This window comes from Medicago truncatula, chromosome 6 (assembly GCF_003473485.1).
Source record: "Medicago truncatula cultivar Jemalong A17 chromosome 6, MtrunA17r5.0-ANR, whole genome shotgun sequence".
Lineage (NCBI taxonomy): Eukaryota > Viridiplantae > Streptophyta > Magnoliopsida > Fabales > Fabaceae > Medicago > Medicago truncatula.
The window spans coordinates 4,922,862-4,942,806 of NC_053047.1; the positions used below are offsets into that span (position 1 = coordinate 4,922,862).

A 19,945-nucleotide genomic window follows, 5' to 3' on the forward strand; every position below is an offset into this window, starting at 1 on the left:
CGTGTTTGTTACCCGATATATTTTGTGTGGTAAACAAAAAGTATTTTCCTTCAAAAAAGTTGTATTTGTTACATTTTTTAATATTTAAATTCACTCACATCCATTATCTTTTTTAAAATGATAAGGAAAAAACTGAACATATACAATTTATTACATTCTATTTTAATATTTAAGTTTAGTTTTATCTATTTGTTATATGTGCTATTTGTATTGAAAGTTGAGGGTAATTTTAAAAGGAGAAAAAATCAGCTCAAAAAGAAAGAAAAAATAAAAAACTATTTTCTTCTTAGTCGTGTGGCGTGAGTAGCTACTTAGCTTGTGTTTAAGGTTATTAGTTCATTGATAGATAGGCACAAATTTGGTGAAGTTAGAATAACTTTTTGGTGGAAGGGATTTGATCAAGGTTTACTTATGAGTTATGACTAACGTTGTAAGTTGAATTTGAAATGCATACATATATTCAGCACCATGCTCCACTTGCTGAATTGAATCTTATTCTAATGTCATTGTGTAGGCATACCAAAGTGTTGGTGAATCCTCTAGAACTTCAAAGGACTTATAAATGAACTTTCAGTGTTAGAGCCCTAGTACCCATGAGATGCAAATTATAGATCACAAAATTTTATTTACACTAAACAATATCAAACCAAATTTTTTTTGTAGTAACATTTAGTTTTAACATTGTTGTGCATAATTCTTGTTTCTTATACGCCACCATCTTCAAGCATGACAAAGACAATGGAAAATTGTTTTTAAAATTTGAGTAATTGACAGTCACACTGTTCCAATTTAAGCCCCCAACATATAAAAATTAAACTCATGTAGTGATTGGCAGATAGCGTAGCGTGGTGGCCGACCCCAAAACACTATAATGGTGTAGAGGGTAGCGGGTGTGTCCACTACATCGAAGTCTAAGGAAACAACACAAGCACAACACATGAAAACTAAAACATAGAAGAATGCACAAAATTAAACACATTCATTGTTAATCATGAAATTTCCAACATAATATAATCAAGTTCTAGGCTCCAAGGCTCAAAATGACACATCTAATATTCAAACATAGCATAAAGCAAAATAGGAAACAAGTTCTAGCCTCCAAGATTCAAAATAGCACAACTAATCCAATATTCAAACATAACATAAAGCAGAATTGGAAATAAGTTCTAGCCTCCAAGGTTCAAAGTAAAATAAACGAATGAAAGAAAGGAAATAAAGAAGCATTCCTCAATGTCTATAGGCACAATGATCATCTGCAGTATTGCCAAAAGTTGCAACAAATGGCTCCTTCACAACCTGCAATTAAAAGAAACTCATATGTAACTCAAGAAAAAAAATCAAGAGTATTTCTTATTCAAGACATCAATTTTATGAATGATATTTTTGGTAAAAAAACTTATTTAAACTCTAAAAAGACCTAAGCTACAGAAAGTGTCCGAGTTTGCTTAGTTCCTTAAATTGTCTAATGTACATAAAATTCCTAAAGCCAATGAAACAAGTACTCCTCAAGTTTGAACTACATCTTTCATTACATTGGCTCAGGTCATGGTTTTCTGCTATCTAATGCATGCTCTTCGATGGGTGTCATATGATTTATATTAACTTTCAATTTTGTAGTAACATATTTTTTTAAAACAGCTTATATTTATAACAAACCCCGACACAAGAAATACCTAAAAGGGCATGGGAATATTACAAGAGCATAAAACTGAACCAAAAAACAACCAGCAAAAGCATAAGAAACGCATGACAGGAAGGCCCTAGCGCTCCAGCAGCTATCCTAATCCCAAACTACACACATCCACTACCCAAACTGGCACAACAGAACACACACAATCAGCAACCGCGGCAACCAGCAACAACTGCTGACAGCAGCAACACTGCCGAACCAGCCCAGTACCCAAACTACACTCTTTTGTAGTAACATATTATAGTACATATTTGTGTCTTTTATTTGTGCAACCATGTTGATGAAACGAACTCTTCAACAGTTATGCGGCAGTAGCTCAGTTTTAACCCTTGTTGGTTTATATGTTTACAGTGTTCTGAACATATGAAGTGAGGTTACCCTTGTTGGTTTCAACTGAGTTCTACCGACAAAGAAGGTTTAAATTTCTTATTATTTCTACCACAACAAGATTTGCGCAGCAGGTAGCAGATATGCTAACAAACATACTATTGACTGGGTATACATCTGAATACTTATTCCAATCTTAGAAAACCAATCCACTAACCACCTAATGCAAAGTATGATTATTATGGGTTGTATAAAATGTAATGCACAATGAAGTAACCAACAACTCTAACAAGCAGATAAATGAAACAAACAACAGTTTTTCATGTTGCAGTAATTAACAATGATTTATTAAGATACCATTGATAAAGAAAAAACATAAAATAAATAACATGAACTGCCAGTTGAATATAATGCATAAAAATGGTATAGCACATACATACTAACATCAAGGACAAGGTGATATCTAACTTTCAATGTAGATTTCGGGGTGCCTCAAATCATTGTAGTTTTCAATATCTTGAATCTTCATATATAGTACTATTTATGGGATTGTAAACAACCAACTCAAGTTTTATCGACTTCGTACATTTTAGCAGCACTTGGTCGTCCTCAGAAATATGAAGTACTCTAACGATATCCAAAAATAAATCACTATGCAGTGTAGCTGCAATCACTACAAGAATAATGACCTTTTGCCAGGGATTTTGTCAAGGGTTTGAAACCCCTCGCAAATTTGCCAGGGAAAATGCCAAGGAGAACCGCTGACATAAAAGACATGGATTTTGCCCCTCGTTTTTTGTAAAATGCCCTGGTTTTAGTTTAGGCGCCAGTTTAAAAATTCAAAAGCTGAAGGAATCTCTGCTGTGTCAGAGAAAACCGACGGCTTATGCCAGGGATGTGCCCCTCGGATGTGCAAAATTCAAAGATTGTCAGCCATTTTCCTGTTGACTTGACAAGGGCCTGGGAAAGCTGGTCCGTTGCAGGTCTACCAGGGGCTAAACCCCTCGCATATTGCAGTATTCCCTGGCTTTTTGCAAGCCGTTTTGTGCCTATTCTGCGCCTAACCTATAGTAGGATTTGATCAGATGTGCCAGGGAAATGCCCCTCGTAGAAGCCCTGGCTTTTATTCCCTCCCTATATAAGAGATGCACCGGTGTTTTGAGGCAGCAACACTTAAAATTTTCTTCACAAAATTTTCTTCACTTAAAACACAAAACCTTCATCGAACTTCATTTATTTGGTAAAAAATTCTTCATTTCTTATCAGTTTTTATCATGATATTAATTTTTACTACTTACTAATGTTATTTATTTTATATATTATTTGCAGTTGTGTTATTTACCTGTCTCCTGTGGTCAACTATTGCCCCAACTCTTATTGTTTTCGGATTGCATTGCAGATCTTTTATTGTAAAGCTTCAACAAGTTAGTGATTTTTTTCCCTCATAACACTATAATATTCATGTTGATGATATGTTATAAAAATATATGCTGATTATTGGGTAATTTTTTTTCTTCTAAAATGTAAATAAATTAAATATAATCATGATAATTTTTTTTTCTTCATATTATTATGCATGAATATTGTTGGTAATTTTTTATTCGAATTTGCAAAATATATCCATTTTTTTTTTTGTGATAAAATGAAATGCATGTTTTTGTTGTGATAAAATGAATTATATGCATGTTTTTTTTTTTTGTGATCAAATGAAATATATATGCATGTTGTTTTAATTTATTGTGATGAAATGAAATATTTGCATGCTGTTTTTTTTTTTTTTTGGGATAAAATGAAATATATGCATGTTGTAGTAGAATGTTAAAAAAAATATGGTCAAACAATAATTGCTTATATTCTGTTTTTTTTTTTTAATAATAAACTTTAATTGTTTTAAAGAAAAATAGGAAAGAAAATAGGACTAGTTTAATTAATTTCAGGCAAGTTTACATTTCGGTACTGTTTTAAAATAAAAAAAATTAGGGAATATTGTTTTAAAAGTAAAATTGTTTGTTAAACTAAATCTGTTATTAAAAAAAAATTTAATTTTTTTTTAATAACTAGTTTTTATAAATATATTTTAGTTTAGTGTTAATGCCATATTAAAACCAGTTTTTAAATTATAGCATAATTATAATTTAAATATAAAAACAGATTTTTAAACCTAATGCTGTGTTTTAATAAATTAAAATCTGTTTTTATATTTAAATTATAATTATGTTATAATTATTATTTTTATAAATTAAAACTAATCAAAGCGTAGGAAAATAAAAATTAGATTTCCCGGCACAATATTTATTTTCCTGCACGGTTTGTAATATTATTAAGTACACTTTCTATTTCATGCCTATTAATTAGACTTAGTAGTGTTTGTGTGACTAAACTTTATTTATATGCATTTAATTATGTTTTAAAAAATATTTTTATTTTTTTTAAATATATTTTTTTAATTAAATTGATTTTTTAACCATTTAATTGTATTTCAAAAACAATTTTTTAAAAAAAATCGATTTTTAAATTAATTTAAATATATTTTATTAATTAATAAAAAATTCGTTTTGATAAATATAATATTTAAAAAAATATATATATATGGACCTTTGCCAGGGGTTAAACCCCTCACATGTCCCTGATTTTTTGATATTCTGACTTGCTTTCCGTCAGTCAGAGATGCAGTCAGTCCTAGTCAGAGGTGCAGGAAAGTTGCAGACGAAAGTGAGGGAATATGCCAGGGAGAAAGTCTGGCGATATACCAGGGGTTCAGCCCCTCGTTTTTCTCTCAGGGGTGTAGCCCCTGGCAAAATGTTTGCGATGAGTGCTTTTGCGGTTGCTTCTGCCCTGATATTTTTCCTCACAAATGTCGCGTTTACTAGGGATTGTGTCTTTTTGACAGGGATTTTACCCCTGACAAAAGGTAATGTTTCTTGTAGTGAATGAAAGGAGTACATGAATGTTAGGGTTCACTTGTGTTGATACGAGGAATACTGGATTACTAGAAATAATAAGGTTTTAGATTATGGTAGTTTTAACTAGATCAATTTAATTAGACGTAATAGTTGTTTTGGAGGAAAGCTAAATTGATAAAGTTTTAATGGAACCAACAATAAGTAATTGCTTCCGTATAAAAATACTCCTATCTTTTGGTTGTTGTGTGACTGATACATATTTAAAAACTGCTGTATAGATCAAGAATTTGAAATCCAAGACAGTTGCAATCATAAATATCATCACAAAGAGTGTAACACCCTGGAAAAAGAACACCAAAATATCCATCAGGTTTTTTTTTTTAAGAGAAATATCCATCAACATCTAATTTCCATTATATTTTTAAATAATATGTTTGAATACACCAAAAATTCATGTCAACTTTTTTTTAACAAGACAAAATGGAATATTATAGATATCAAAAGTGTTTCATCTCGCACAAGACCTGTAAAAGAGAAATGCCCAAACAATTACAAAGTCAAGTCTTCAGTGGTAAAAACAACACCACGATGAAACAAAAAACAAAATAATAACAAGGAGATTACAGTACAACACACATACAAGGTAAATGATGCCGTCACCAAAGGAAAGAGAGCCTTTTGACCTTGTCTGCTATGCTCTGCGAGTCCATAATCTTCTGTTGAAAAACTCTGTTATTCCGCTCTTTCCAAATAGCCTAGACACAAGCTAACCAAGTTAGTTAAAAAAACGAATGTAAAGAACGCGGTAACCCCGCAAGGTGCCCAAACTGATAAAAATGATCTCGAGCTGTGAATGGAGCAACAAAAGAAATGCCAAGCCACTGAAAAACCAAGAACCAGATGCTGCAAAAAGTGCGACAACCGAAAGAGTAAGTGTTTGGCGGTCTCTTGTGACCCACAACCACCTACACACACGTTGTCATTGTAACGCCCTCTTTGAATTATTTGTTTTATTTAATTGTTTAATTGAGTCTAGAATTTATTAAGAAGAGTTTAAAATATATTATATGATTATATGGTTTATTAGGTAGCTTATTATATTATTTAATAGAATAAAATTTGAAAATAAAATAATATTGAGTTTAAGGGTTGTTATGAGATTTGAGAGAGTTTTGGGGAGAAAGAGAAATAAGATAAAATAGAATAAATGGTTATAAATAGGAGAAACCTAGTTTAGAAAAAAATATAACGTACGATCAATTTTGGAGAAAAGGGATAAAAAGCCAAGAGAAGGGAGAAAGACCTAGAAAGCGGCGATTTTGAGTTATAAGGTAAGGGTGAGACAAACATTCAATAATCTTAAGTCATTGATTCTAAAAATTGGATTTAACATGTTGTAGGTTTTCGTTTTTGAGAATTTGGGAATTAGGGTTAAAAGTGGTTAATTGATGATTTTCTAAAATAATGTTTTTGGTCAAGTTTTATATGGTTTTGAGTCTCTTTTGATCTATATAAATGTTTAGACAAATTTTGGAATCAAATTTGGGCATTGGGAAGTCAAAATTGGGATTTTTGGGTGAAAAATTGGTTTTTCCCGAGAGCTGCACGATGACAGCATCTTCTGTTTCATGTTCTTGCGTCTTTTTCACACGTTTCCGTTTTGAACTGGGTTTTGGTGTAAAAATGAAAGTTGTAGATAATTTTGTTAGCTTTCCAATGGCTTTGGTTTGGCGTAAAAATGATGTTTGGTTTAGGAGTTATGATGAAAATACTCCAAGGAGGTCTTAGTGAATTTTAATGAATTTCAGCACAACTTTGTCCGAATTTGAAATGAAAACTGATATTGATTGGTACAGAATTGGTCTTAGGTGTAAACATGAAAGTTGTAGGTATAAATGTTAGCTTTCTAATGTCGTTGGTTTGACTTCAAAAGAATTTATAGAACTTGAGTTATAGTCAAATTACTGCACGTAGGTCACAGTGAATAATTGAATATGATTGATGAATTAGTATATGAATGTATATGTTGTGAATACGATATTGTCCATGATTGATAAAGTGTTATATGTATATATGATGTTTTAAGATGTTGATTATTATTTGATGTTGTTATATATGATGTTTTAAGATGTTGATTATTATTTGATGAATTAGCATATGAATGTATATGTGAATAATTGAGACGTTGTTGACTTGCATTTGATATTATTATGTCATGTTGTTTTTGTATACTATTGTGTTGCTGTTGTTATTTAACTAAGCTGCATGAGTCGGTCTAAGTTGATTAAGATGATGAAGTTCCAAATTATTGGATTATACAAGAGGTTGTCGATTTTTTAAGATATTAAGAGGTCGAGTCCATGCATTAGCATTTCATTGTTGAGGGCTTGATGCCCTGGGAGCCTCTTTACGCTCAAATAAAGTTGAGGGCTTGATGCCCTGGGAGCCTATTTACGCTCAAAGATTGGTACCACATGCATGATTAGAAGATTAAGTTGCATAGTCAAGTTGTCGAGTTGTCAAGATTGCCAAGTTGTCGAGTTGATAAGTTGTAGAAGTTGCGTTGTCGTTGTCGTTGAGTTGTCATTTGTCAATGAGTTGTTAATAAAGAACTAAGTGAAGTATTTATATTTATTAATCATTGTTGTTTATGTTGTTGTTATATCAATATAAGATGATGAATATGTTGTTTGTTTACATGATTATGATTAAGATGAATATGTTGTTTGTTTATATGATTATTATCATTAAGTGATGATTATGTCATGCTGTATATGATTATTATTATTAACTGATGATTAAGTTGTGTTGTTATGTTATTATGAAATGATGATTAGAAGTTGGTTGAACTATTAAGAATTATTACATGAAGAATTATTATTACTAATAGATGAAGTTATTTATGTTGTTAAATATAATTAATGAATTATATGCTTGATATTATTGTTTTGTGAAATCTCACCCCTTCTGCTTGGAAATGTTGCTCTTCGTATGAGTAACTTACAGGTAACCAAGAATAGTTGATGTCGTGTGAGCTTTCTCTCTCGTGTGTCCTAGATGCTCTGATACGTAACGGGATGGGAACTTTGTTATTGCTTTTCTATTCCTTACGTATTGTTTTAGAAGATTTATGACTATGTTTTTAGATTGGATTTTTATGAGACATTTATGAAGAGGCCTTCGTGCCAAAGACTGTTTTAGTAATTGAATAAATTCCGCTGCGAAGTATTAAAGATCTTGTATTTGAATTTTCAAGGATAAATAGTTATTTATTCAGTTTATGATTTTAAGAAAAGAATGTGACATTCCGTTTATGTTGAAAAACTCTGATTATTTATGCGAAATTTTTATGTTGGGAAAACGGGGTGTTACAGTCATCAATATCAAGAACATGTCGCCGCACCAAGTTATCTTTAGTCGGAAGTCTATTACGGAATAGCCACCACACGAATAGAGAAACCTTTAATGGAGCTCGTTTATGCCATACATCGACCTACAAACTCCTATCATCAGGTGCCTCCATCGTCGTGAGAAAATGATAGATACCTTTGACTGTATAGCCATGAATAGGATCAAGAAGCCAACACCACCAGTCATAAATGTTATCCTGCAAAATAGCAGCACACTCCACCACACTCTCTTCCTCCCATGCAAAGAGGCGCCGCCTCCACTCACACCCACCACCTCCAACCATCCACCCTCCATCTCCGCCACTGTAACCCACCTATCTTCAGCTAAAGAAAAAAGTATAGGGAATCTATCTCGCAATGGCACACCACCCACCCAATTGTCCGACCAACAAAAAGTAATTCTTCCTCCACCTACCACCTTACGGACATTGTCATCAAACCATCTTCCTACCCCCATCCCTACACCTCCACGGACCCTAGAAATCATCCACCACCACACCGAACTCTCCCTTCCTCCCACACCGAAATCAACTAATATGTTTAACTTAACAAATATTTAATTTTAAACACATAATATAGACCGACATAATAAACATAAAGACCTTTTTTTTGGCTTGAAGTCTCATCTCTTTAACGAGTAGTGAGTACTCTCTCTTTAACTAAATCGAATTTTAAAAAATATTCACCTTATTTATGTAAAATGAAAATTGCTCTTCTCTTAACAAAAAACGCTCACTTCCATACAAACTGACCAAAATATCTCCCGTGTTAGTTAACTCACGCATGAGTATAACTCAGCGTGATTTAAATCACGTTGGAATACAACCTACGTGGCTTAAGTCACGTCGACCACGTTCCAAATATCAGCGTGAGTTAACTCACGTTAGTGTTCGGAATGTGATCGAACGTGACTTAAGTTACGCATAGGTATTTTGGACAGTTTAGTTGGAAGGGAGCGCTTTTTTTGGGAAGAAGAGCAATTTACATGTAAAATAGTCCGAGCTATCACCTAACCTAACTGGCTCATAACTTGCTCATAAATAAACCAGACCATACATTACCGCTTTTTGTCATTATTTCCACCCTATCCATGAAATAATGACGCCAAAAAGAAGCAAAGAAAACATCCTCAAGAGATGAAAAATAAGTGCTCTACAAATCCTTAGTGTTGTTCTAGGAAACCCTTAATTTCTATCAGAAACTATCTTCTAATAATGTGTTTTATATTTTTTCTTCTTTTTAAAAACAGCCTATCAAAAACTATCTTCTGATAGATTATTTTGTTTATTTTGAGTAACACATAGATCCACCGTTGACCTAAATTTGACCCCATAACATCAAGGTGTAGTACCTTGTCTGGCCTCGATATAAAATTTACGACTATAGTAACTATAAGTAATAATAGTACACCACCGACAATTATTGCATCTACCTATAACCATAAGTAATAATAGTACACCACCGACAATTATTGCATCACATGATCACATCACATATCAGAGAGTAAAAAGTGCATTACTGCATCAGTACACCTTGCATCATCGGTACACCACTTGCAGTCCATTCTAATCAGAATTCAGAAATATGTGGACTGCATTGTTGCATCTAGAAGTAATTGATGCATTTTTTTTTAGGGAACATCCCATATATTATTGTCATCTTGACATTATTTTAAGATAAATACTTCTTCCGATTACATTTATAAATAATTTTCACTTTTTCATATTTATTAAATAAATAATCTATTTAAACTATAATATATTTCAGATACATTAGTTGTTTAATGAACTTAAAAAATTAAAATTTGTTTATAAATGTGATCGGATAGAGTATATAATACGACCAAAAACCATATATTTCTGGTCGTAGAGAGTATTTCAAACACGTCAGGGAGTAGACACACATCAAGATAAAACAAGTATAAAAGTATTTCATCCGTCTCAAATTGTATCTCACATTAACAATTTTACATAAATTAAGAAATAGTTAATGTTGTATAGAAACGAGTAATTGTTGTGAGTTATGTATTTCAAAAATGTCATTCATTAACGGTATGTAAAACATAAATTAAAAGAGTTAGAAAAAATAAAGTAATAAATCATAAAAAGGTATAATAGAAAAATAAACATTAAAGATTCATTGATATTGTAAAATCACTTATAAGTTAGGTCAACCAAATTTAATTATAATGACATATAATTTGGGATGGATGGGGTAGACGAAGCCAAAACATTCATATTCGACGAGGCAAATTGGCATTCATTAATTCATTCAATCTAACAAAAATTACTTGAACAAAGATTGTGAATATTTGTCTTCTTTCTCTTTTACAATATTTTTTTTAGGTTTATTAAATAATTGATGTATCTAGTCAATATTGTAAATCAAATAATTAATTATATGATGAATCTGAAAAATAAAATTTGCTTATATTCGAGACTAGATTCATTATAAAATGCATATAAGAATAAATATTTCAATCAATATTTTTGACCCAAGATTTATGAACTCAAATACATTGAACGAGTTTAAGGCTGTGTTTGGTAACACAAAAAAACTAGCTTATAGCCTGTTGGACTAGCTTATAAGCTTGTTTTGATAAAATGAGACGTGTTTGGTAAAAAGCTTTTCTCACTAGCTTATAGCGTTTTTTAAGAAGCTAATCCAAGTAGCTTTTTAGCTTGTAGCTTTTTATACTTTCTTCCCATTTTAACCTTTTCTTAATTTTATTTTATTTTATTATAATAAAAAAAAACTACCCACTATCTTCTTCAACTAACCATGTTTACCATGTATGATTTTTTAAATTTTCTTGTCCACTTTCTTGTTTTTTTTTTTTACTTTGCTCATAATTCATATAATATATAATTTTATATAAAATTTATAATAGTGAAGCAAGTTTAGTTAAATAAAATTCATAAACATAAAATAAAAATTGTTAAATAAAAAAATTCGATTGAATTCATAAATACATTTATTATTTTGGAGATGAAAATAATTTGAAATATATTTAAATATTTAAAAATAAATGTGTTAAGTAATAAAAATTATATATATGATATTAAAAAAAAATAAACAAGCATGTCCTTTTATGTCATTTTATATTTATAGTCACTTCAACAGTTAATTTTACCAAACACTTTTAATTTTAATCAGCTAACTTTTCAGCTATAAGCTATCAGCTATAAGCTAGCTTATAGCTTTTTTTTTACCAAACACACCAAATCAAAAGGTCCCAAACGATTTCAATTTCAAGCTTACAAAAGTGATTCAAACACATGAATCCAAAATGTGAATGGTCTAATATAGTTCGGAATGATTCAAATCAGCAACCGCACAATTGTGTTTTTTTTTAAAGGCAAAAGTAATATATGATAGATGATCTCTTTTTGAGCAACTCTTTGATGGGCACAAGAATTTACACGTTCTATTTGGTCAGACATATAAAAAGGAAAAAGTAGAACAAATAACAATTAATAATCATTCATTTTTAAATGATTATAACATGTACCTTTTTATATATGTGATCAAATAGAGGATCCAAATTCTTGTGTTCATCCAAAAATTATTGTCCCTTTTCTTGACTTTCTTGATACTGTTACAAGGATTCAAGTCCTTGAACAAAAAGTTGAGCAAAAACCTCCATCTGTTGCTTGTTCAAAGTCAAACCAATCTCAAACTCCACCATCATTATTTCTATTCTCCGAAAGAGAAAAAGCTCCTGTTTTATCAATAGAAGTAACATCAACTTTCTTAGGTTTACCCCATCCAAAATCAAAACTATAAACCTCAAATCTAGGTGATCCTGCAATAGAAAAAAACCCATGAGTCTCACTCATTATAGATTGTATTTTTGACATCCAAATCTCTGCCTCATTCAACACACCATTTTCCAAACCATTCAACACATCAATTATTCCTTCAAGAGCACATATAAATCCATCATCTTTCAACAATATAATGCCTCGGTTTCACTCACAACCAACCGTGACACAAGACAATTCCCAAAATAATTTCCATTAATTGGTGGATCCAAACGTGACCTACTATCGATAGTAAAAACAAAAGCTGTCTTATTAGATTTTGGTTTGTCAACTTTAACCGCTAATGCCAACAAATAAGCACAAGTAACCGCAAAAGTTGAAACCTTTTTATTTTCAACTTTGGATTGTGCATATTTCTTAAGCTTTTGAATATCTAAAAGTGAAAATTCAAACAAACCTTTGATTGTTTCACCTTTTGTTGCACTAATTATTTCCCAAACCTTCAAGCTTCGATTATTTGTTTCTCCACCAAAATTCAACCACCCTTTTGAATAAATCTCATTTATCCCTACAGGGTCTCTTATAATGGACCTATCAAAAAAAGGTGTTAGATGTTGAGGTAATGACAAAGAGGGTGTGTTTTTTTCAAGGTTGGAACAAAAGTAAGACCATGCTTTCATAAACAAGGTTGAAGATTTTCCATCAACAGCTGCATGGTGTGTGGTTATACCAATACAAAATCCATGGTTAGGAAAAAAAGTGACTTGTAGTGAAATAATTGATGCTTTTTCATTTGAAATCTCCAAACTTGGGATTAAGTGTTGTTTTTTTTCAACTTCACAAAAATTTGAACATAAAAGGTTGAAATTTTCATTTGATTCAGCTACAATCAATGGAATGGAATCACTAGGGACATAGTTGATGATGGGATGTGATGAATCTTGTGGCCATGTGATGTTACCAACAAGAAGGAAGAGAGTGTTTGAGATTTGGAAGAATGGAATCAAAAAAAGAAGTGGTTGATAAATTTGGGTGTTCATAAAAGAAGAGACGTTCAACTGGTGGGAGTCTTAGCCATAGTGAGTCAAAGAAAGTGAAGGGAAAAGTAGTTGGGGAGGTTTCATTTTGAGGTGCTATTGAAAAATTTTTATGAACTTTGAGAGATATTGCCATGAGAAATTGATGAGGAAATGAGGCTTGGCAATTTGTAGACTTAATAAGCATTTTATGATGATGATGATGATGATACATAGGCTATGAATATGCTTTCAATATATGACAAGGACATATCTAGGAATCACACGTCACATGGTTCGAATTGGTGAGGATTTGAAGTATTTATCTAAGGGGAACTTCTACGGTACACTGTAAATTAAGGTGTACTGGTATTTTTATTTCATAAATTTATAAATTAATGATCAATTTTATGAAATAAATAGTTATTTATCGGTATTTATATTTTAGAAAATACTATTTCATATGTCATTCATTGTTTATAAGAATCATAGTATTTTTTTTAGATATTATCGTATAAAATAATCAAAGTTCTCTATTATAAGCGATAAAAATTCAAAAAAATCAATTTTATTTCGTTTACGCTTGTGATGAATAAGATTTAATCATTATAATTATAAATAAAAAATAATAATATTTTTCTTCATAAAATAACTCATTTACCAATAAAATTAAAGGTTTGGTGTACCGATACACTCAAATATGTTGGGTGTACCGTAGAATTTGTCTATGTAAGCTCCTTTTCACCTTATTGTTTTGTTTTTTACTTTAGGAAATTTTTGATGTAGGATGTCGGCAAAGATGTTGAACATATTGGTTTCAAGTCATACGTGTCGAAAAGGCAAGTTTGCAAATAAAGGGTGACCATTCTTTGGATGATCTCCGTGCTTTTTTTTTTTATTTGTGTTTGAACTTCGAAACTTGCATATATAATGCATTGTCTATACCAACTAAATTAAATTCACGAACACCTCTTTGTGTTTAACGTTGATATATAAAATACTAACGAGTTTTTAAAATTTTACCATATCAACTTTCTTATATTGTATTTAAAAATTTACTTATGTAATTTTAAATTTTTAAAATCTACAACAAGCGTGGGCCAAATATTTAACGTGTTTTGTATATAAAATAAAAAATATTTAATAAAAAAATACATTAATGTCGATATTTTGAAAATAGTCACGAGTTTTCAAAATATTATCATATCGACTTTCTCGTATAGTACATAAAAGTTTACTTCTATACATTTGTCAATTTTTTTTACTTCTATATCTATAAGTAAATAAAATCTGCAACGGAAGCGATGCAAATATTTAACAGATTTTTGCATACTAAAAAAAAATATTTAATTAATAAACCTCTTAAAACATATTTAACATAAACATTACATTAATGCCGATAATTTTCATCTAATACATTTATACATTTTACAATATTTACAATGTAATTATTTTTTATATAATTACCACAATATTACGCGATCTATCTGAATACACATATTTTTACTAATGATGCTTAAAGAGCCACCATCGATCTAAAATGGTACACAAAAATGAATATGAATATGTACCTTGACTGACCTCGACATAAATGTTACAATAATGACGTGGCTATGCATTGTTGCATCTAGAAGTAAAACACCAGTACACCACCTTAATTTGGTGAAATTATTCTACCGACACAATCATAAATAATAAATATTTACATTCACATCAAATACAAAAATTAATAAAAAATAAAACTAAATAACATTGATTGATGTGGTTTATTTATTTTTATTTTAATTTTTTCTATTTGATGTAAATGTGTTCAAATATTTATCATTTTTGATTGTGTTTACATAAGAGTTTCTTAATCAATCCTAAACAAAAATATTCATAGAAAAGAATACGTGGACTGCATAATGCATTATTTCAATTACTTGCTTATCACATCACAATCACATACTATATTATTCCTTAAAAAAATCACATACTATATTACTGGCATCTTGACATTATGCTAAGAAAATATATAAGACGACAAAAAAACTATGACTACAACATGTTTGAAAGTTTACACTGTGGAGAGATTCAAGGAGACAAACATTGAAGGCGCCTTGAGTTTGAGATAAAACAAGTATATGAAGCTAAAACATCCAGATTTGAGGAGGCAAAGCTTACCATTCATTAATTCATTTCAATCTAACAAATATCCTTAAAAAAAAATTGTGAATATTTTTCTTTTTTCTCTTTTACAATTTGTTTTTTCTCCAGATTTATTTAATAACTGATGTATTTAGTTTATATTGTAAACCAAAAACATTAATTATATAATAAATCTTTAAACAAATTGTTTATGTCTGAGACCAAATTCATAATAAAATACTCTCTCCGTTTCAAATTGTATAACGTTTTGGACATTTCACACATATTAAGAAATGTAATTAATATTGTGTGAGAAAGAGATATTATGAGTTGTTTTACAAAATTGTCCTTAATAAATTATATGAGAAAGATAAATGAATGAATTGAAAGAAAAGAGAGTAATAAATAGTTAAAGACATAATAGAAAAAGTAACATTAATATTTTATTAGTATTGTAAAGCGACATATAATTTGCGACAATTTTTTTTCTTTCTAAAATGACTTACAATTTGGGACGGAGGGAGTACATATTAACATAAGTATTTTAATTTGACAAAAAAAAAATGTATTTTAAGAATTTATCTTGTCCTACTTGGGGTGATGAGCTAGAAGACATTGAGCGAGTTTAAAGCAAAAGGTCCTCAACAATTTCAATTTCCAAACTTATAAAAACAATTCAAAATATAAATCCAAGATGTGAATCGTCTGATCTAAATCGAGAGATTAAAATCTACAACAGTACGATTGTGTTTTTTTAAAAGGCAAAGTAATATATGATAGACAATCCATTTTCTTGATACAATTACAATGATTCAAGTCCTTGAACAAAAAGTTGAGCAAAAACCTCCATTTGTTGTTTGTTCAAAGCCAAACCAATCTCAATTCCACCATCATTATTCCTATTCTCCGAAAGAGAAAAAGCTCCTGTTTTATCAATAGAAGTAACATCAACTTTCTTAGGTTTACCCCATCCAAAATCAAAACTATAAACATCAAACCTAGGTGACCCGGCAATAGAAAACATCCTATCTGTCTCACTCATTGTAGATTGCATTATTGACATCCAATTCTCCAAACCCTTCAACACACCATTTTCCAAACCCTTCAACACATCACTTATCCCTTCAAGAGCACTAATAAATCCATCATCTTTTAAAAATTCCTCGGTTTCACCCAAAACTAATTTTGACACAACACAATTTCCAAAATAATTTGCATTAATTGGTGGATCCAAACGTGGCCTACAATCCACACTAAAAATAAAAGGTACCTTGTTGGATTTTGGTTGGTCAACTTTTATCGTACATGCCAACAAATAAGCACAAGTAACTGAAAAAGTTGAAAGCTTAATAACCTTGTTATTTTTTTCAATCTTGGATTGTGCATGTTTCTTAAGCTTTTGAATATCCAAAGGTGACAATTGAAAAATACCTTTGGTTGCTTCACCCTTTATTGTATTAATTGTTTCCCAAACCTTCAAGCTTCGATTATTTGTTTCTCCACCAAAATTCAACCACCCTTTTGAATAAATCTCATTTATCCCTATAGGGTCTCTTATAATGGACCTATCAAAGAAAGGTGTTAGATCTTGAGGTAATGACAAAGAGGGTGTGTTTTTTTCAAGGTTGGAACAAAAATAAGACCAAGCTTTCATAAACAAAGTTGAAGATTTTCCATCAACAGCTGCATGGTGTGTGGTTATACCAATACAAAATCCATGGTTAGGAAAAAAAGTGACTTGTAGTGAAATAATTGATGCTTTTTCATGTGAAATTTCCAAACTTGGGATCAAGTGTTGTTTTTTTTCAACTTCACAAAGATTTGAACATAAAAGGTTGAAATTTTCATTTGATTCAGCTACAATCAATAGAATGGAATCACTAGGGACATAGTTGATGATAGGGTGTGGTGAATCTTGTGGCCATGTGATGTTACCAACAAGAAGGAGGAAGTGGTTGAGTGTGAGCTCAAGGGAATGTTTGAGATTTGGAAGAATGGAATCAAAGAAAAAATTGGTAGATAAATTGGTGTGTTCATAGAAGAACAAACGTTCAACCGGTGGAAATCTTACCCAAAGTGTGTCAAAGAAAGTGAAGGGAAAAGTAGTTGGGGAGGTTTCATTTTTTGGTGATATTGAAAAAACTTGATGAACTTTGTGAGATTGTGCCATAAGGGAGGGAAGAAATTGATGAGGAAGTGAGGCTTGGCAATTTGTTGACTTTATAAACAGTTTATGATGATGACGATGATGATACATAGGCTATGAATGTGCTCTCAATATAATAATAATAATAATAATATAATAATACATTCTTTATAAATCAATTCCTTAAGGTATCCAATTTATTTGCATACAAATAGTGCATACAAACAATTTCAACACTAATAGTGCATACAAATCAATTCCTTAAGGTATCCAATTTATTTGGAGGAAAGATGTCCCGTTTAAGATATCGGTATTTGCTTGACGACTTTTTCGTAATAGATTGTCTACGAATGATAATTTATTTTAAAGGAGGATTATATAGGAATATGCTCAGTTGTGTGCTTCTGGATGTGGGATGTTTGAATCGGCGGATCACCTATTTTTGCATTGCGATGTGTTTGGTCAGGTTTGACAACTTGTTCGTCATTGGTTAGGTGTTTCTTCAATAAACCCATTAACCACCTCGGATCATTATCTTCAGTTTTGTATTTCTTCTGGTTTTGCTAATTCCAGATGCTCTTTTATGCATTTAGTATGGTTTGCAAGCATTTGGGCAATTTAGAAGGAAAAGAATGCAAGAATATTTTGTGTAAAAGAATCATAAGTTCAAATCTAGGTCACCACATTTCACCTCGCTTATGTGTGTGTTTATTTGAATATTTGTTGGTGACTAAGCTAATAAAAAAAATACGCAGTAAGATTCAATAACATGATTTTTTAGTTTGTACAAAAAAAACATAATTTTTTAGTTTCCTCCTTGTTTTTTAGGACGAAGGAGGGTGCAAGATAATTAAAGTGGCTTCTTATAATTTTTTATTTTATAACAATGATAGTTTTATTAAATGCTAAAACTGTTTAAACATTCAATATATTAAGTTTTTTTTTTTGTTACGGTCAATGCTTTTCTTAGTGTCAATATTAAAGATATAAAAAAAAAAAAATTAAAAAACCGTTTATGGGATTTTATTCTTCATTATTGAAGGCTGGATCTAACCTAAGGATCCATCTAGACTTCATAACGTGCAAATCAATATTAGTTAATGATCTAGTCACGATGATTATTTATACTCAGTGTCTTACATACTTCAAATATACTTAACTTTACTAGAGGAAACCTAAAACTTATTTTCTCTGATCACATTTATAGTAGATATTCGTCCGTTATTTAATTAATCTAGAAAATGAATAGTTGTTTATAATTTTTGTTTTGGTAGTGTATAGTTGTTTATTATTTTTTTTGACAAAAATAAAATGATATTCATTCATTCAAATCGAGAGATTACATCATTCAACACCGCTAAAAACGTAAAGGATGAATCTGCGAACAAACTTACATCATCTAAGTTAATAGCATATAACAACATAATGCCTACAAAAATATATGATAAAATTAAAGTGATCGGAATATCCATGACCTCCGAATCTGCAACGTTGATGCCCAAATCTTTGATTGAATAATCGATCTTTCAATATGAATCAAATGAACACCTCACGAAGACGGGAAATCAAACAACACCGCACAAGACGACGAACAACAAACCACCACACTTAGATGATGAAATCACAAAGGAAAAACAAAAAAACCTAGATCTATATATGTGAAAATCACTTATTTAGATTGAAATAGAGAGAAAAGATGAAGATGAGTGATTTCAGGTCAAGAATTGACCCAAAACCACCCCTCAATGGAGAAACTGTAAGAGAAAACCTAAAGAGATAAAACTAGATTTGCCTTATTAGTGTATAGTTGTTTATAAATGTAACAAGAATTTTATATTTTTAATGTCATATAGTTTTTTTGTTATATCACTAACAACATAGCCTTAATATTTAATACTACTAATTTTATTTTTTTTGAAAGAATTTAATACTACTATTTTGAAAACTCGTATAACATGCATTCAATGAAGGGCGTAAGCCCTCTTTTACCACAAAAAAAAAAACTCGTAATGGATGTTGCTATCAACGTAGTCGTGAGTCTATGAGAAACGAATCTTAATTGTTGAGTTAGGTCAATACATTTGTCTCACCAACTCCGTCATATGCATCCAAGCAGGCAGGCAGCTGTATATCATTTGGATTTGGAAGCTTCTTTTCTACTTTTGAAAATCATTTCTAAAATATACTAAAAAATTTAAAAATTTATGTCATTCTAAGACAAAAATACTTTTTTATTTATTTCCAAAATACATTTTTTTATGTGAAAAAATATATTTTCATATTTGTGGTAGGAGAGAGAAGCTCTCATTTCATTTAACATATTTTAAAAGAGATATTTGAGTCAAAAAAAATTAATGTATCTGATCAAAATAAAACCAAATACATCTATCCGTTGATTTAAATGTTTTTTATATCTATAATTGGGATTGTATGAACTTAGTTTTTCATTTTGTATGGCAAGCATATGAGTTATGTCCACACTTTTATTATCGCAAAATTAAATGACGTGGTAGTTAACAATTGTTTCAATGTTGTTTTTCATTTGAATTAAACATTCAAGAC

The 19,945-nt window shown here is 30.5% G+C and overlaps 1 protein-coding gene and 1 pseudogene across 1 annotated transcript; both read right to left on the reverse strand.

Moving 5' to 3' along the window:
• Positions 1–11,555: 11,555 nt before the first annotated feature.
• On the reverse strand, positions 11,556–13,447 carry LOC25495349 (malonyl-CoA:anthocyanidin 5-O-glucoside-6''-O-malonyltransferase-like; annotated as a pseudogene).
• A 2,414-nt stretch (positions 13,448–15,861) lies between these two features.
• LOC25495350 (phenolic glucoside malonyltransferase 1) lies at positions 15,862–17,461 on the reverse strand. Its single transcript, XM_013595566.3, has one exon. The coding sequence runs from the start codon at positions 17,405–17,407 to the stop codon at positions 16,040–16,042; it is 1,368 nt and encodes a 455-aa protein (XP_013451020.2). The 5' UTR covers positions 17,408–17,461; the 3' UTR covers positions 15,862–16,039.
• Between the last annotated feature and the right edge of the window lie 2,484 nt (positions 17,462–19,945).